Source organism: Lonchura striata, chromosome 1 (genome assembly GCF_050655825.1).
Source record: "Lonchura striata isolate lonStrDom1 chromosome 1, ASM5065582v1, whole genome shotgun sequence".
In the NCBI taxonomy this organism is placed as follows: Eukaryota; Metazoa; Chordata; class Aves; order Passeriformes; family Estrildidae; genus Lonchura; species Lonchura striata.
Window position 1 is genome coordinate 95710087 of NC_140703.1, and position 19650 is coordinate 95729736.

Consider the following 19650-nt stretch of genomic DNA (forward strand, 5'->3'; position numbering starts at 1 on the left):
TAAAACATCTATAAATGAAACAAACAGAAATTGGTTCAAATACAAGTACATATAACACTACATGACTTAAGGTTTTTTGACCTAACTCCATACTCCCACTCTTTGGAGTTCCTTATTTTCTGAAAGAAGAAAAGAAGAAAACCAGTGAATACATATTTTGGAAAATATTTTTTTATTATAAAATGTACAGTATATTGACCTTAATATTATAAAACACTGTAATGTATCAGAGTCTTGTAAAGACCAATAATTTATAAAATGAGACCAATTTCATTGCTACTCTTTCTAGTCTCATAGTCAGATTAAAAATATATATAAAATATATAATGAATTAAGTGACCATAGCATCCGTAGTATCTGGCAAATGTGTGTCCATATGTTAAGGTAGCTAATCTCTGCATGTATTTTTATTAAAATAGATCACTCTTATTTGCTAATTTAGTCTTTGATTTTGAAGAGCTGATAGAAGCATGAACAGAAAGGTTAATAATCATGTCCTATAAGCCTAGATTATGAAAAGGCGCTGCAGGGTATAAAGAAAATTATGTTTTACTAAAGTACTTCTATCATTGCAGCTCATTTATTAATAGTTAATACTTCTTTGGTACTTTTAAGGTGCTTGTTAGAACAAGAAATAGCTTTGGACTATTGACAATAAAGGACTTTAGTTCTCAGATGCTATTGGATAGCATGAAAAACCACATTACACTGTCTTAACAATCTTTTTCAACATGTTAGTCTTCTCAGTTCCAGACTTACTACCATATTGAGTACAAAAGAAATGCAGATTAATTCCTTCTTCTTCTCTAGTTAGCCATTGTTGCAAGCAGTACTTTCCTCTCATTGCACATGTTTGGCAGTGACTTGAACATCAGTATCCAGTCAAAGGCACTTGTTTTAGTGTTAGAATATGTGTATGTAGGTTGTTTTAGAATCACTGCCTAGTATATTTTTAGCAGTGCATTTATAGAAGCCTGCATCCCTTTGAGTGGACTGCTGGATGACTAATGATCCCTGAGGATGGAGGAATTTGTTTCCATACAAACGGGATTGAGCTCCTGTTGTCAGATGTGATTTATCTGGAAGCTCCCATGTAATTTCTGCTTTAGGAATCCCAATGGCCATGCAGTTCAGTTTAACTGAATTTCCAGGTCTGGCATAAATGACAGGTGCTGGCTCACTGGTGATCCGAGGCGGATAGGCAATCACAATGACAGGCACAGTCATAACAGAAGTGCCATACTCTGTTGACACTTTGCACAGGTAAGTGCCCCTGTCAAATACAGAAGCCTCACGCACTGTCAGTGAGCCATTCTCCATCAGGGAAAAGCGACCCACAGCCTGGGGGGCATCCATAACCATACCATTGGGCAGTGTCCAAGAGATCTGTGCCCGGTGGCTTGCCTGGGTGATGCAGTGAAGCTGCAGAGTTTCTCCATTGATGATGCTCACCAGGTTGTTGTACTGGTTGCTAATTTCTGGCCTGAGTCCCACCTTCAAGAAGACTACTCGTTCCACATAACCTCCTGGGTTTCTGGCTGTACAGCGGTAGGTCCCAGCATCCCCAGCAGATAAGCTGCTGATATGTAAGATCCCATCCCTCTTATGGTAAAATCTGTGCAGGCGACTGCCACTCAGCACTTCAGAGCCATTGGGAAGAATCCAGCTTGTGCTGGGTTTGGGGTTCCCCTGGACTGAGCAGTTCAGATTGATGCTGTGCCCAGCAATGGCAGTGATCCTTTCACTGACAGGATCTCTGAAGGAGGGTTTCTCCAAATGGTCTGTGATGAGGAGCTGCACAAGCAATCTCGCTTCCCCACCTTCATTCCGCCCAATGCACACAAGCTGCACGGCGTCTGTCTGTCTCACCCCTCTGATATCCAACGTACCATTGCGATGCACAGTGATCCTGTTCCCATAGTAGGGAGCTGGTAAGATCACCCCTTCTGGAAAAGCCCACAGGACACGCGGAGCAGGGATGCCCTCAGCTTTGCAGTCAATAAGTTTCCGGCTGTCTCTGATGGCTGTCTCCCTCACAGATGTTATTGCACTGAGATGACCATTGATTCTGGGAGGCTGAACATCAACATGGATCCAAACTATTTTCCGATCCTCTCCAGCACTATTCCGTGCTACACAAGTATAGTTACCACTGTCAGACCTCTGGGTCTTTTGAATGAGGAGGGTGCCATCTCTGTATATCTGATATTTATCAGATAGGGCAGGAATAGGCCTGTTGGTTGGGGAAAGCCAGGTCACTTTGGGAGTGGGTTCTCCTTTGGCTTCACATGCTACTGTGACAACATCGCCATAAGGTACGTTAATAGCGATGTATGTTTTGTTCCTGATGGTTGCAGGCTCTGCCACTACTTTCACCCGCACCTTCATTTCATCCTTCCCAATCTGGTTTTCAGCATAGCAGGTGTAGTCCCCTTCCTCTCTCAGTCCAACATCATTGAAATACAAGGTTCCATTATCAAAGACCACGTATCGCTTTGTCCGGCTGCCGCTGTCATCCGACTGCATGAAAGTATTGATCATGCTGCCATCTGGAAGACCCCAGGAGATCTCCGGGTTTGGCAGACCTGTGGCTACACAATCAACTTTCAGGTCCCCTCCATACTTGACCTTGTGGTTATACTCATTCTTATGTTCTATTTTTGCTGGTTTCATCATCACATTCACTTTGAGGACCACATAATCATCCCCTATCTTATTGCGGGCCACACACAAATAGTCTCCTGCATCTTTGTCTGTAACTGAATGAACAACCAAAGTCCCATTGCTGAATACTTTGATTCTAGTCTCCAAAGTGCTGTAAGAAAAGAAAAAAGAACCTAACATGAGCTACAAAATCACATCTTGGGTATGAACTACTGAGAGAAATCTGGGGGGGATAACAATTAAACTGTATTAAAAGAAAAAAAGAATATGAGAGGAAAATTGCTATTGTTAAATAATTAGATGGTCAGAAATTTCCAGAATATTAATCACCAAAAAGCAAATAGAAAAAAATAATTCTACATACTTGTAACCACATAATTCTGTTGTGTTTAACGACTTTAATACTGTTTCTGACTATTAAACATCCACTAAATAACAAATAATGGTGGTTTTGATGCTTCTGACTACTTGTACATTATTCTATAACACTGAAATATGAGATCTTTGAATTATATAATCCACATGAGGCTTTATGGACCATAATGGAGTCTGGTACCTGGGTCTTCAGCTGAAAACAAATAAAGATGAGGAAGTTTCTCCAGCATTAGGTATAAATATTAAACATTTAGAAGAGTCACAAAGAAGCAAAATGTTGCTAAGCTTTCCTTTTTTTAAGGAAAAAAAATTCCAGTATGCTAAAAGAGCTATTATTCCTCTCTACTTCACTATGGAATTGGTGTATTGTGGTCAAAACCAATGCCCTCAGTAGTCACAGTTTTCTCCCCAAAGAAGATCTCCAGTATTTGAAAAGTAGCCCACATAAAGGTCATGAGAGAAAATAAAAATGAAACACAGTTTTTTGCTACCACTATGAGGCATAAAATGCAATCTGGATTTTATGCTTTATATTTTGTGCTATAAAGGTTACCTAAATATATTTCCTGTCAATATAAAAAAAATTATTACTATGTTCAGCTGTGAAGAAAATTGTTCCCAATTATGCATTTTAATTAAAGTGCATTTCTCGTCTCTTTATAATGCTCTAAGGTGAGCTATGAATAATTTATAGTACAGAAATTTGTTTTTAGCCAAGTATTAGGACAGTTACTGTAGGTTTGTAGAAGTGATAGTTTACTAGATATTGCAAACATTGGAGAAAGTATTGTTTTAGGCATTTATATACAACCAGGTTTGCATAGACCTTATTGTGTGGCAACATTTGTTTATATATGACATTAAAATAATTGTGTTTTTTTAAGTAATTATAAGTTTATTTACTTGCCCTGTATTTACTGTAAGTAATGATTTGCCTGAAAGATAAAATTCAATTATCCCTTTTCTCCTGGGGACAAGCAGGCACCTCTGCAATATTATTTAGACTAAGCACATTGGAACAAGCAGCACACAAACTCTATATCTGGACTTTTTGCTATGTTTACATAGTGGCAGCTTATCCTAAAATCTTGAAACTAACTTTTCAAGAGTTATACTGCTTTCAAGAAAATTATGCTAACATATGACTTATATTTTTTGATATAATTTGAAATTCCTTCTTAAGGATTGGGAGGATCATTCAAAATGCACAGAAGTCAGGAAGGAAACTTGTACATATATGAGTGGGGTCTTCTCTAAGTTCATCTAAACTGCAATTTACCTGTGACACCCCAATCAGTAATTTACCTGTGAAGGGAATCAATCATCCTTTTGGAAGGCAACCTCCATAATATCCGAGGCCAAGGGTCACCAGAAGCACTACAGTCCAAATGCAGGATGCCACCGTATGTTACATCTGTTCTCTGAGGAGAGCTCCCAGTGATCTTAGCATTAGATGTGTGCTTTTTCACGTGCAGTTGTACTGTTCTCCTGGCAGCTCCCACCATGTTAGCAGCAATGCACTCATAGGCCCCACTGTCCTTGGGAGAGACATTTCGAATGTAAAGAGTCCCATTAGGAAAAACAAATAAATTCCCATTGACAAACTGAGAAGGTCGGATTTGCGTGCCATCAAAGACCACCCAGCGGATGTTGGGAGAAGGTGCTGCTTTGGCAGTGCAGTGGATGTTAATGCTGCTACCAAGGGGCAAGGAAATGTTCTCTTGCTTTTCCTGCTGGATGATGGGGGGTAAAGCTGCAATGTGCAGCCTCACTGCAATGCTGTCAGCTCCTGCAGCATTGCTGGCTACACATTTGTAAACTCCTCGGTCTGAAAAAGTTGCTTGCTTGATAGACAAAGTTCGATTTTCATGAAGCATTATCCTGCTTTCTGTGGCTGTGACTGCCTGCAAGATCTTCCTGTCTGGGAATATCCATGAAATTAGTGGGCTTGGAGTCCCGCTAGCCTGACACTCCATTGCTATGGTATCTCCAAAGTAGACCGTGACATCTCGATAGCGGGAAAGTAAAATTTTGGGTTGGTGGGCTACAACTGTGAGCACAACAATCATTTTATCTTCACCATGCAGGTTCTGAGCTGTGCATAAATACTGCCCACGATCCTGAAGCTGAGCATTTCGGATAAGGAGAGTACCATTTTTCCAGACTTCAAACCTTTGTAACTTGCTGTTGGCTGTCATTAGAGCTCCTGTGAAGGTGAGAGGAAAGAAAGAAAGACAAATTCAAAGCGTTTAAAATGTACATTACTGAAATAAAGAAGTCTTAAGTGAGATTTTAGGTTTACACAACACCAATTACAACTTCAGAGGGCCCACATGACATCTCCTGACACTCTCCATAGCACAAATTAGTCTTATTATTAGTCCTATTGCAGAACTAACCACTAACTTGCAAACATGGACAGCATGGAAATTTTTGAAGGCCTTGTTTTAGGATCCCTCTTAAATCTTTATGTAACTTTTCTGTTACTTTTGCATATGGAGATGACACACACATCAATATTTAAGGCAGCAATGTTAACAAGCCCATACTCACAAGTATTGCTGTAATAAATTCTAACTGCTATTAATAAGAAGAGTTGGCTGCTTTTCACACCCAAAAATTACTCTTCAAAACCAAACTCATTAAATGGTAGAGGTTTTCTTTTACAACAAGGAGCACTGCGAATCTATTATTACTTGTATTGATTAGTTGCAATTAATAATTTTCTCTACAATGATTATAAGTGACAGGAAGTATATTTCACTGTTTTGAACTACTCCTGTGATCATGTTGCAGTTCTGTTCAATACCCCCCCCACAAACCATGCGGAACAACACATTTTTTATCTGTCTTACCTGTAGAGACTTTTGTCCAGGTAATAAAAGGCTTGGGTTCCCCAACTGCATCACAAGGGATAAAAGCATCCATTTCAGCAAGAATGGATATGGTTTGAGATGCTTTTGTGATAATTTTAGGTCTTTCTCCATGTACCCTAAAATTACTGGAAGACTGAATTATAGTTGAATTGTGTGGCATAATGCCTTCCATGTAAGGAACAGATGGAAATTTTTGATTACGATCATGGACATTTTTAAAAGGATGAACTGTAGTGGTTATTTGTGGTTTTGTGCGCTGAGAGAGAAAGGCTGGAGGGGTGATCTTTAAAATCACCTGTGGTGATGTGGTCGTTGTGGCATGTGGCACTGGAGGCACTGGAATAGCTGTAGCTTTCTGCAATGTGATCCCAGTAGGGAAGACCTGAGCAACCTTCTTCTCATTTATGTCTTTTGGCACTACTAGACTAGGAACATCTGGTTTAGGATGCATATTTAAGTGAGGGAACATCCTTGTTCTGTTGAAAAGGAATGGTATTCTGGAACTGGGGTAATAGGGGATCCCTTGGCTTGGTAGTCTCCCAGCTGTGCCTCTGTTATCTGGAACATGGTTATTTCCAAAAAGTCTTGAATTAAGCTTGTATCTATTCTGACCCTGATTACTGAATTTGCTTTCAGTTAATGGATTAATTTTGTGAACTGGAGAGGCTTGTGTTGGGGTAGCTGTTTCTCTCTGGGAAGCAGAATTTTTTCTGTCCTGGGTGGTATGTGCTGCATACGCTGTTATCTCTGGTTTGTTTGTGTAATGAAGAGGCTGATGTGTTATAAAATAGCGAAGTGGGCCCTGTGTTACGGGAAGCTTCATTGTGCCTCTTACGGGAATGTGCTTTGGAGGCACAACAGGTAGTCTTTGGTTTATGATTGGTATCATTCCAGCAGGTGGATGGGGAAGATTTGAATTTAGCAGTAAACTGTTGTTTGATTTGCTACCATACAACTCATTGAATTGCTGCTCTTTGGACTGTATGCTAATTCTGTTCTGGTTAGAGGAAGGAGTAGGGTGAACATTCTGTTTTGAGGTCATCACTATTTTGTCACCACCTGCTCCAAACTGTTTTGCTTCTGGGAACCTTTCTTGATTAAAGGCATTACTGTCCTTGGTGGTATAATGAAGAGAAGGATGTGAAGTGCTTGAAATGGAAGGGGGAAGAGTGACAAGATTTATAAATGAAGTAAAAGCAGTGGACGTAGTAGGAGGCTTTTCAGTCGTCTGTGAATGATAAAACACATGTAACATAGATTCCTTTCTGTCCAAGGAAGATGGCTCTGTCGCAGCCTTGGAAGTAACAGATTTCTCTGTCTCTCTAACTGGAAAAGTCTGAGTTTCTGCAGTGCTGAAAGAGGAGGATAAAGTAATGATCTCATAAGGCTGAGGTGGCTCAGCCTTTGTTGGTGTTTCTATAGATACTGTGGGCTTCCATAGCTCTTTTGAAACTGACAGGTCCTTAAAAACTTCAACTGTGCCAACAGGAATACTTAAGTCACTCATAGTGGGACGTGCCAACTGGAATGTTCCAGCACTTGTTTCATTAACTACAACTTCTAAGTCAAATAGGTTAGACTCTTCTTGAGATTTTGGTTTTGTTGATAATATTGAGCTGTTTCTATATACAGGAGAAGTTGTGGTCCTTGATTGCTCTGCCTTATGATCCACAGTTTTAGAATCTGCTTTCGTGTCCTTCTCCACAGAGACATTGTCTAATGAGGGGTATGCTGGCACTTCACTTTGTTCTGGTTTCAGAGATACACTTGACTCTTTCGTGGGAAGCACATCATCTACAGCATATGATGATAAAATTGTGAGTGGTTCAGTCACTGGAAGCTCCAATGTTTCAGGGCTAATAGGGGGTGTCACACGTTTGGTTCCAGGTGGAGAAGTAGTAGACTTAAAAGAGAAAGTTGTGATCACGTCTTTGATTTTTGTAATTTCCTCTGTGACACCCAAATCAGGAATTAATGAAGGAGTGGATTGCATATGCTCCTCTTTCCTAGCCTGTATTTTGGTGTTTTTAAGATCAGGGCTTTTAAGAGTTGCAGAAGAAGTTTTGGTAACAGCTTCAATTCCAGGTGTCCTTGGAATTACAGGCATTCCCTCTGTTGTTAAAACAATGTGGGGCAAAGGCTTTGGTCGTTGTCGGATTCTGTTTGGCCTCCTCCTTCTCCCATAAGGCCTTTTTCTACCATGTTGAGTAATAAATGAGGGCATGGTCTTTCTATATGGAGTTGTTGTGGTGGCCACAGTGGTCAATCTACTCATGGACAAAGCTGTTTCTAACCCCTCTGCTGTTTTATGAGGAGCATTAGCACTATGCAAAATGAATATGGGACCATGTTTCGGAATAGCTAGGTTTCTATGTTCCTCTGTTTGAGAATTGTCTGCATTACTGCTGGATATGCTTTCTTGAGTCACTGTATTCCTCTGGGTTTCAGGTTCTTCTTCGCTCTGAACACTGATGGGCATGGCAGTTAGAAAACTGTTACTTAGGTCTGCCATTTTTGTATGACTTGTGGATATTTTTTTGCGCTGGTATCTTGCATCATTGCTCTTTTCTCTAACAAATGGAAAAGTAGATGAAGGAACAGTAGTAGTTCCAGAATATGTTGGGGTGATCTCATCAAACTGAGAAGGGGTTGAAGTTACTGTGTCAACACTAATTGGGCCCACTTCATTTAATGTCAAGCTTTTCTCCAAGGTGCTATGAAGATCTACAGTCTGAGATTCAGCAAGGAGAGTAGCATCAAGTGGTAGCTCAGCAAAAGCAGAATTTTCTTCAGATACAGAAGATACAGTTTTATCTACGTTTTCCATTCTAAATAAACTGCTCTGAACATTAGGAAAGTTTGTCACATTTTTTTTGGCTAGAGGTTCTTCAGCAAAGGAAACTGAATCATCCGTCCTGACATCAAGATGCTGTTCCCCTTGCGGTTGTGGGGTTGCAGAGACAGGAGTCAAATATGGACTTGACAAAGCAATCTCTAGAGTGTCCATATTTGCAGGTGTTTCTAAAGCCCTGTGGTTGGAGAATGGTTCAGTTTCTGACCTTATTAATACAGGCTGGACTGTAAACACTTCCGTGTTCTGTGAAGCAGTGACTGAGACTTGCTCATCTTCATCCACAGGTGATGAATCAGCAGAGGAATCCACCACATCAGCTCCTGTCTCTGAAGATGGAGGGCTGGCTAAGGAGTACGGGGCAGGAGTAGTTTCCTGCATGACTGATGGCAATGAAGTTGTTACAGAGATAGTTGTAGCTGTTGTTCTAGGAAGATTCCTCCCACGGACCTTCGCCAAAATGTCAGCCCAATGCTGTGGATTAATCTGTTTGCTAGCCACATTAATTCTCCTTCGAGATTCAAATACTCTCCGGCCTTCTGCAACATTGCTGTCTTGGGTTCCATCAGTACTTTTCCAGATTTTCATTTTCCTTCTGCTCTTCTTCCCCTTTTTAATTTGAGCCTCTGGAACTTGGTCACTTTTTTGTTTAAAAGGTATTTCCCAGTCTTTTAGGTGGTTCTTTCTTCGTGGGAACTCCTCCACCCCTCCTGCCCCTGACCCCTCTTCATCATCTATGAACCGCCCTCTTGTTTTTGACAAGCCCGGACGCTTCTTTAGTTTTATTCGTTTAAATGACCTGTCAGACACCATTTTATTTACTGTGACCCTTACAACAATCTGATCTGATCCCTGCTGATTGACAGCCACACATCTGTAATGGCCACTATCAGTGACATGGCTCCTTGGAATAAGCAAAGTACCATTGGACAGCATATAGCCTTTTGAAGAGTTTGATAAATCATTGAGTACCTGACTGTTTGGAAGAATCCAACTCAATTGTGGGTCTGGGATGGCAATTGCATTGCATGGCAAAGCTATTGGATCACCAACATTTTTTTCAACCCTCACTACATCTGAATCAGCTACCTGAATAGCTGTGGGCTGCACAACAAGTCTGTAAGCCATTATATCCGTATCATCTCTCACTTGGGCAATGCAGTGGTACACCCCTCCATCAGCATAACTCACTGCTTTTATTCTTAGTTGGCCACTACTGAGAATCGAAAACCTACTGTCTTTCTCATTAAAAGGTGCCTGAAGTTTAGTTCCATCTGGAAAAAGCCACTGAATGGAGGGGCTCTCAGAAGCTTTCACACTGCAGCTCAGCTGACACTCTGACCCTTCCACCACACTCTGCGTTCTCCTTGTGCTCTGATTTTGCTCTATCATTACCCAGTTTCTCTGCTGTCTGGTGGTTTTGGTATGAATTGTCTGAGAAAACACAGTAAAAAACGATAGCACCACTTTTTTCCCTGTACTCTGGCGCCTGTTTAATTGGATATTTATAAGAGGCTGCATCACCCAGGAAGGCTCAGCCAGTATTTGAGCTTTTACACCTGTGTAGTAAAGAGCATCATAATCTGAACCTTGCCTGTACTGATAGCTTATTTTAGGCTCTTTTCTGAGCATAAGTTCCCTCTCTAATTTGACAGGTACTTCACTGTAGTAAGCTATAAGCTTCCATAGTTTTTCATAGTTTTCTCGATTCATTGGACATTCAAAATCCAGTGCAATTGTGGCATTTATTTCTATGTCCTGAGTCTGGATTTGATTCCACTGAATTTTGGTAGAACCTGTGGGTTTTTTGATTTCACAGTTCAGGTGGACTATATTGCCATGCTCATCAGTCATATTTAGAGTAATGTTCCATGGCAAGGACTGAAGTTCTTCCAGAGGGAGTTCATAACTGTCACCATCTTCCTCATTTTGAGTACTGCTATTTTGCCTCAGTGAGGACTGAATTACAGGCTTCCTGCAGGAAATATCTTTCAAGTTTTGAATATCTTCTTTCTGAAGCTGTTTTGGGCTGCTGCACTTAGCACAAAGCTGTCCCCCTTCATAGGCTTTGTCCTTTTTGCATTTTAAAACACCTGCAAAAAAAAAAAAAAAAAAGGAAAAAAGGAAGAAAGAAAATAAAAAGGAAAACAAGAGATAAATAAGCTGAAAAACTGTTCTAGAGTTAGACAACTCTCAGAAATATAAAATAAACTTCATGAGGATTGCATTATGTCACATGACACATAAGGCAAGACTTATAGAATGGCACCTCTTTGTTTTACAGCTGAATGGCACCTGATTCTCAATCTGACCACAATTTCTTCTGACTTTAATGAGAGGATTGAATTCTTCAACTTTCTGAAATTTAGATTCACTGCCTCTGAATTAAATGCCTGGAAACCGAAGTGTGCAGGGCAACATTTAAATCAGTAACAAACTACTCTGTGAAAAAGACTGCATTTGTAGTGACAGCTTAACTTGTGGATCTAATATGAAGAGGAGTGGGACCTTTCAGCTTTCAAAAATACAGCATTTACCAGAGAAATGCTGGACTTTCTCATTAAATAATGCAGGAAGCTTTTTATTTTTCTCTATTGATTAAGAATAGTATCAGCAGTACACAAAACATTTTACTGTACCTACCAAAATGGGCTGACTAGTTTTTGCACTTACAAGCTATTTATCAGCAGGGGGAAAAAAATGCCACTTCTGCCCTGACCTCTGAAATAACTGCAAACTTTGTAATAATAATAAAAAAAGCTATAACAGAGAAGGAGAGCTAGACCAGGAAATTACATTCTTGACTCCTCTCTTCTGTCAATGCAGAATGTTGTCTGCAAAGTAACAATCATATATTTATTATATTTTAATGCTCACTCAAATGTTTTTCATTTGGAATCATATAGTAAATAAAATGTATTACAGCTATCCTAGGAATAAGTATCATCCTGAAGAATGAGGATCTTTGAAAGAATGAACAATATACAGGTGGGTAATAAGGCAAAATGTCAGGTAAAAGAGAAACACACAGCAATATATATATATATATATATATATATATATATATATAGTATACACAAACACACATATATATAGATATATATGCAGTTTGTCACTTGCAGATTCAAACTGGATATTTCAAAGATAAGGAATAACTGGCCCATAATCAACTTGGCAGTGGCTATACTGGTCTGAAGAAATTTAATAACTCTTTCTAGACAGAATTCCTAAATAAGTTAATGCTATAGTCATATACAGATACAAAATCTGTCATACATGAAAGTTGCATGAATAAATTATTCCTCCCTCCAAAAATCACTACTGTTTTAGTGTAAAGAGGTAACCTAACTTAATAAAAATGCTAGCAAGCCAATACTGCACTAAGGATGGAAAGTTCAATTAATATCTCATTATTATAACTTACAGGAAAACTTAAGTACACCCATTACACATACACATACACAATTTGGATCAAGAACACAATGTAAGAATATTAAAATGTAAGCTAGTGAAATACAGTATTTCTATTAGATGACAAATATCTGTTCAGTCAGGAAGACTTATCCATTCAAGCACCTCACATTCCCAAAAAGCACTGTCCTACAGTCAAGTGGAAAATTACAATGAATTACGTATTCTAAGATGACAAGACCTACCATCATTCACCATATGTGCTCAAAAAATCATTATATAAACCTTGGGACTCCATCACTCATTTGAGACATCTTCAGTTACAATTAAATGCCAATTCTCTCCTAATATTTTAGCAGTAGCTCTGGTGTGACACCAGTTCCTCTGCTGCACTGAGATGCCCAAGTTGAAAACTAACACTCAAACTCTTCTTCATTTAGAGTATTCCTGATACAGAGGCATCACAAAACTCTCTTTTTTGCTTCTGCACACAATCAGGAGCATTCTAGCCTAGGCATCGTGATACTTTTCTCATCTCTAAGCCTGAACAAAGCTAGACAAGACATTTTATGAAAAAATTACATGGTTGAAAATAAATACATTACAAGAACTTCAAATATTTAAAATAGATTTGCTCCATCATAAAAGGAAGTTGTGGTCAATAAAGAAACATGGATGGATGTGAAGAATGCATACTACAGCCTTAATGTTAATAGATTCAAAGTTAGAGGGCTTAACCAGGAATTTGGTAACTGATTTCCTTCTTTCCTTGGACGAGTAAGTTCAAATCCAATGTGACCACCTTCCACGAGAGGATACAGTCAGTAGTTTTGTTGGTTGAGGACAGTTGGCAGCCCAAATGTATACTGCTGAGCAAGAAAATGCAGTAAAAGCTTATAACCCCTTTCCAGTGATAAACTTCACTACCACTTCCATCATCCCAAATGTAATGGCTAATTTCTTTGCTGTTAAATGCATATTTTTATCTAATGAAACAGAACTGCTTGCTTTTTGCAGTATTTTTAAATACACACATTTATTGAACAGTAACAGAATTTAATACTGCACTTAGACATCATGTAGGTAATAATACTTAGGAAATAACAAAACCATCAATGCACAGTACAGGAAAAAAAATCAAAATTAGGAGTTCAATAAACACTGGTAGCTTATGCTCCTACCTCCAGAAACTTCATTCCATTCAAGGAGCCACTTCAAACCACAGTCACAATCCCATGGATTTCCATGAAGGTAAAGATTTTCCAGCAGGGGCATGCCTTGAAAGATCCCTACAGGCAAGGTCCTAAGAGCATTTTCAGATAGGTAGAGATGTCTTACTGTTGATAATTTGAAATAATCAAGGACCATAAATGTTGAAAAGGTGTTGGGGTGAAGCTGCTGGAGCAAATTTCCTTCTAGGTGGACAAGTCTTAGAGAGGTTAAACCATTAAAAGCATTGGGATGAATAAACTCAATTCTGTTGTGGTCCATGTGTAGTCTCATTAAGCTTGAAAGTCCTTGGAGTGTTTGTCCAGTTATGGCTTTCAATTTGTTGTAACTAATTTTGAAAACCTAAACAAAACAAAAACAAGCATCAACCAAAAAAAAAAAAAAAGAACCAAATATTACTTTTTTAATCTAAATCCAAATAGAATAGCAATCAAGCAAATCTTTTCCTCCTACACTCAAATCTCTTGCACCATTGAGAAATTATATGCTGATCAGAGGTAGAATAAAATTGAGTTTTAGTTGGCATTATCAAGTTAGGCACAGCTAATAGATATTCAGTGTATTTTGGGGGGAAATGGTATGTTAATCCTAAAAAGGCACTAAAAAAACCCACGTATTTCTGTTTTCTGTTATTCATGGAAGTTAGTTTTGAAATTTAGGAAAACATAAGCTTACCTGTAAAGACACAAGATCTTTCAAAGCACCATTAGGAATAGTCTGAATGTCATTTCCATGTATCATGAGCAATTCCAGTTTTGTAAGTCCTGCAAAGGAGTTTTCATATATAGACTGTATACTGTTGAACCTAGGGAAAAAAAAAAAAAATCACACATACAGTTACAATTTATACATTAACTGTCACAGACTGCAAATGTAAAATTAGTGTAACCTAACTTTCAGGAAAAACTGGAGGGACCTTAATGCATTGTCAAAAGGCCAGAAGTTACTGAAAGACTCTTACAAGACCCAAGCATACTTAGTTCATGTTTACATTAAGATTTCTTTCAACTCACTTTGTGGCATTTTAGCCATAAATTAGGAGTAAAAGGAATAAATAGGCATTTAAATTCTAATAGTTGTCAGTATATTTTTCCATGCAGCTCAGTTTATAGAATGGAAATAAGTTAATGGCCTGCGGCCAAACCCTGATGCTATGGAGCCTGGCAAACTAGACAAGCTGCAGTGTTGCCAAAGCAGCATTTAAAAATAAATACACAGAGATTTGGAGAGTAAACATTAAAAATGGGTTATCTTCCAAACAGCACAAGAAGCAGTAAGTCACATCCTCTTTCACTTACTGTTACAACATATAATTGGCTACTAACTAAATACATGAGATCTAGGAATTGACCTTCCAATTACATCATTTGAGCCCTGAAACTCCTCTTAGATAAGGAATACAGAAAATCTACTCTTTGAAAATCAATCAGTTTTGCCTTGGACAAGCAAATCAGGCTTTATTTGCCAGTTTGGAAGAGTTACATTTGGTAGCCTAGCTCTACATTTGTGTTTCTCATATGTATACAGAAAATTAAATGTATTTTCTAATCTAGGCATGAAGTCTTAAAACTAAGCATAGAATTTTAGAGATTTTTTCCAATTTCTTAGTATTTTCTAGAAAGCAAGGAAACTCACTGCACGAAATTAAAATGCTTTGAATATGGACAAAATACTTTTGGATCTTCACCATGTTATCTATCTAAAGATCCTTAGTTTGCTAAAATTTTATAACACTGTATTAATATGTTTAGTCCTTCTGCAGATCCACTAAGCTTATAGCAGACATCTTATTAAAATTCCTTATTTCAGAATCAGTAATTAAAAAAAAAAAAATTAACTTGTCTAAAATTTTTTTTCCTGAATAATTACCAGTTAGAAAAATATTCTTCACCTTCTAAATGCATTGCACTTAAAACAGCAATATGATAAAGGCATTCTTTCAAAGTGAAAGTGCAACAACAGACAGTTAAGACTGTTTCTTCCTGGGAAAGGATACAACTCAGAAAGAGTCATTTGTAGTGATGAAATACAAAGGAGGAAATGTTGTTCATGCTAACACTGTATGAAATAATGTACTTTACTAAAAAAACAGCCCAAACACCTTAGTAACTTGGAAGCCTACATCCCATTTTCAAAAGCAATTTAGGGATTGGAGTACATATTTCTTTTATACAGCTTTACTGAGCACAAGAGTATTTTGAGAACAAAATTAGGCTTTAGGTGGATAAAATGTGAGTGGACAAAAATTTTAACTACAGAGAAGCAAAAACAAAAACCTAATCAAGGTCACTACTGCCAGTCATTGCATGATCAGTCGCAGCTTACAGGCCTTGAGGTTGTCAGGGTGAGTTCGTCATGGGTAGAGGGGCAGCCTGACACCAAGGAGAAATAGACTGCGACTCTTGCACTCTTCCATGTCACACAATGACCCAACAAGGTACTTTTGTGATATGAGGCCTACCAACAGTCCCTGCCCTCTTGTCTCAAAATCTGAAAGATGTGAGTTGGCAATATCCTGGCAGAGGACAGTGAATTAAAGTCTGAGCAATCCCTTCCCAAAGTATGCTTATACTGCTTATGTTTAGTTGCTTGGAAAAAACTGCAACACCAAAGGCAGACAAACCACAACTCCAAAGACAATGGATCAAATTTCTTACCAATGTATTAATTTAAGACATGCTATATCTCATTGTTCTCCAAAATGCTACTGGGTTACATCATAGAATTTTACTCCTACTGCATATTTTTTTTTACATCATGTATAAAAATCCATATTCTGTAGAAATCTCATAATGGATTTAATTAAATACCTTTTTTTAAACACTCTAAAAGACTAAATGTTCTATTTGCCAAAAAACAACTCACACAGTGGTATAAATATTTATTTGAAAATAATAGTAACTTTTGTTTGAAACAAAAAGGCTAAGCTAATTCCTCCATGCCAGCAGCTGTAGTGTTTGAAATACAGCACCGATAGGTAAGTACCCATCTCTACGATTCTACTCAAGAAGTTCACACAGAGATCCTGGTTTGCCACACGTGCACGAAGCATTCCAGGCTTCCACACTAAGAGCATACAAGTGTTTGCTCCACGCTGCCATACGAACCCAAAGTTGATTCTTTCCACGTGTTTAGGGATACGCGCCGGCACGGCTGGCAGGGAGCGGAAGGTGCAGTGGACCTCGGTGGGGAGGTAGCAGGCGCAGGGCTGGGGGCAGCCCAGGGCGCCCAGCGGCACCCCCAGCCCCAGCACCAGCACCACGGACAGCGCTCCAGCCGCCACCCGCTCCCCCATCTTGTCGCCTCCCCTCGCCTGGCTCCTCCTACGTTGTTGCGGGGCAGGGAGGAAGAAAAGAGAGAAGAAATTATGATTTTTAAAAACTTATACACTCTTTATATATTTTAAACCCTTTCTATACCTAGTGATTACCTGCATTGTCTAGAAAGTCTGTAGACAACCAAGGTCAAGTTCAGTTGGAAAGCCATTTTCTTTGTTCCATGTCATTTTCTATTTCAGTGTCATTTTCCCCCATTACTCACTTCTACTAAATACCTATTCTAATAAAGTTATGCTATCTCCCTATGGTAACAAATTTTATAGGCTTATTCTGAACACCAAGATTAGTACTCATCTCACAGAAAACTAGAAATATCTTAGGGACATATCTAGCTCAAGCAAATTGCCAGGGCTCCCTCTACAGTCAATGAAAGAAAAAAAAAAAACCAAAAACAAGCCATAATCACCTTATGATTAATAATATCAGTTAAGCACCTCATCAGGTAAGTAGAAATAGTACAACTAAGCTTGATCTTCATTAGGTAGCAAATTAGCAAATTCACCTCACCTAGCTGCCTAATTTTTAGACAGGCTATTAACATTTGGTAGGGTAAAATGTGGCTCAATGACTCTCATTCATAATAGATATGGGGAATTTTTGAGATAGAAAGTGAAAGAATTGGTTGGCCATAGATCTAGATTCTGTTGTCCTTTGCCATGGGTCGCTCTGTGATGTTGGATATACTGTAACATTGCAATCTAAACCAAACAGGTATTATGATCGATCAGGAATGATAAAACTAGACAATTTGTTTAAAACGGTAAGCACAAACCTCAGAGGAAAAGTTAATAGTATGTCTACCAATACTCAAGTTCAGATTTTTGGAACTACGTGTCGAAGTCTGAATGACTACAACCATGGAGAGTCATTTAAAGAAGCACAGACAAGAAAACACATCTGTTATTGACCTTGAGCACTAATAATTTCTAAAAATCAAACAATGTATGTAATGTCTTAATACCAATTAAGCACCATAACTCTGGACAAATGAGTTTTAAACACTTCTATTCTTATTCCTACCAACAGAATAATTTGAAAGCTTTCCAAATTAAAGCCATACAAGAATACAGGCTGCTATTAGTAACAAACATTTTATATTTGCATTTATACAAGACTGTGACAATGACAGAATTCACTTTTACCAGTTGTTATTAGTTCCATTAGTTATTTGCCTGTAGTATAAAAGTCAGATTGTCTTAGGTCTGCAAGCAACAAGATGCACATTTTTTCCCTAAGATTACCATGTGCAAACTATTACAGTTCAAAAGAGAGGCTCGTCGGGATGAAGGGTTTTCCCAAATATCTGTGGTCAAGTTAATGGGACGCTTAGCATTCTTTACAAGACAAATAGCTTGTAATTTGTTTAAGAATGTTCAGGTGCTGTTTTCTTTATATTCTCCTTGATGAAAATTCCTCCTATAAAACAGCCTACCCATTTACGTTCCTTTTGTGAGAGGTCGCTCTCAGGACACTGGGGTGAGGAGGAGTTTGCAGTGGCTCGTGGGGGCTGCGGAAGGGCGGGCGGGACTCCGCGCTCCGCCCGTGTCACCGAGGCTGGGCCGGCCCCGCTCCCCGCGGATCCGCCGCAGCAGCGCGCACCGCGCCGCCCCGCCGCACGGGGGCGCGCTCAGCCGCCCCTCCGCCATTGGCTGCCTGCGCCGCCCGCGCGGCGTGCCGGCCAATGGGCTGCGGCCCCGCCCGGGAGGCGGGCACGGCCCGAGCGGCGGCGCTGTCCCGGCTCTGGCGGGGCGCTCGGCGGGCGGGCGCGGCCGGGCGCCAGCAGCGGCTGGGCGGAGGGGGCTGTGGGGAGCCGTACTCCCCCTCGCCTCCGTTTTTCTTTCTGCCGTACCGGACGACAGATGATTCTCATTAGGGAAGAACGTCCACTCCGGACCGGGCGACGGGAGCGCTCGGGCTGAGGGCGGGTGCCGACACACGGCGGTACCGGCTGCGGGAAGCCCGACGGCCGCCGGCGGGAGAGCCCAGCCGCCGCCCCGCTCCCCTGCCGGGAACCCCAAACCCAGCCCGCCCGCACCCGCCCGCGCTCGGCGGCGGTGGCCGTGCGGCGCTCCGTACCTGCGGCTGGGCGAGGCGCTGTCGGCAGGCGCTGCCCGCCGCTCCGGGGCGCTGCGGGCGGCCGGCGGCGCGGGGCCGGCGGTCACCTGGACCCCGGCCTCCCCTCCGCCACCGGCTCGCCGAGGCTCATCGCTGCCTGCTGTGGCCCGCCTCGACGCCGATTTAGGGCTCCTCATCACCCGTCATCCTGCGGGATCCGCCGCCGCGGCTGGGTCCCCCCGAACAAGCATAAGCGATGTGCGGCAGCCGTGCAGACACCGCCGGGTGCTGGTTTGTGTTGACTGCTATTGTTTCCGAGCGCTGCCCTTCTCCGGGTGCCCCACGACCCCGCCGAAAGTCAGGACGCCTCAAGCCCTCAGCCCCGGCGGGAGCCCAGCGCGTCGCTCCGGGACCTCCGTGGGGCAGCGGGCGATGCGGGCGGCTCCGCGCCGCCGGACGGGCTGCCCGGGCGCGCAGCTCTGCCCGGGCGCGCAGCTCTTCCCGCGGCGGAGGCGTCCCGCCGCCCGCCGCCGCATGGGGACGAGGGATGCGGGAGCCGGGGCGCCGCGCTCCGCCGCCTCCCCGCGCCGGGCGCTGTGCAGGGGCAGGGCGCCGAGCAGCCGCTCCTCTTGCGGGGTGGGCGGCTCCTCCGGGGAGGGGGCGGCTGCGGGCGGGCCCGCGCCGGGGGCGGGGGTGGGTAAAGCAGGCTCCGGAGCCGGCGGACAGGGGTCGCGGCAGTTGCGGTTTCGCCTGGTTCGGGGACCTGAAGCTTACGGAAAGTTTGTCTCTAGGACTTGGGCGCATCCAGCACTGTTGAAGGGCTAAGACGTGCTGCTATGCATCTTGTGCG

At 41.3% G+C, this 19650-nt stretch overlaps 1 protein-coding gene across 2 annotated transcripts; it reads right to left on the bottom strand.

The window, feature by feature from the left end:
* Window positions 1-155: 155 nt before the first annotated feature.
* MXRA5 (matrix remodeling associated 5) lies at window positions 156-19255 on the bottom strand. Of its 2 annotated transcripts, XM_085583949.1 has the most exons (7): window positions 18822-19255; window positions 16515-16730; window positions 14083-14212; window positions 13359-13749; window positions 5895-10859; window positions 4345-5245; window positions 156-2815 (listed from the first exon to the last, which is right to left on the bottom strand). In XM_085583949.1, exons 1-7 carry the CDS (start codon window positions 18995-18997, stop codon window positions 904-906), a joined length of 8691 nt encoding a protein of 2896 aa, XP_085440075.1. In that variant the 5' UTR covers window positions 18998-19255; the 3' UTR covers window positions 156-903. The 2 variants fall into 2 exon arrangements, with proteins under 2 accessions (XP_085440075.1, XP_021401249.3); XM_021545574.3 differs by lacking the exon at window positions 18822-19255 and having other exon boundaries at window positions 16515-18323.
* Between the last annotated feature and the right edge of the window lie 395 nt (window positions 19256-19650).

Bases quoted from the DNA above. Each gene is read 5' to 3' on its own strand.
- MXRA5 (XM_085583949.1), bottom strand. From the start codon at position 18,997: ATGAGGAGCCCTAAATCGGCGTCGAGGCGGGCCACAGCAGGCAGCGAT. The intron at 16,731-18,821 runs GTACGGAGCGCC...GCAACAACGTAG, and splicing joins AGCGCCTCGCCCAGCCGCAG to GAGGAGCCAGGCGAGGGGAG. The intron at 5,246-5,894 runs GTAAGACAGATA...TCACCTTCACAG, and splicing joins CTGGACAAAAGTCTCTACAG to GAGCTCTAATGACAGCCAAC.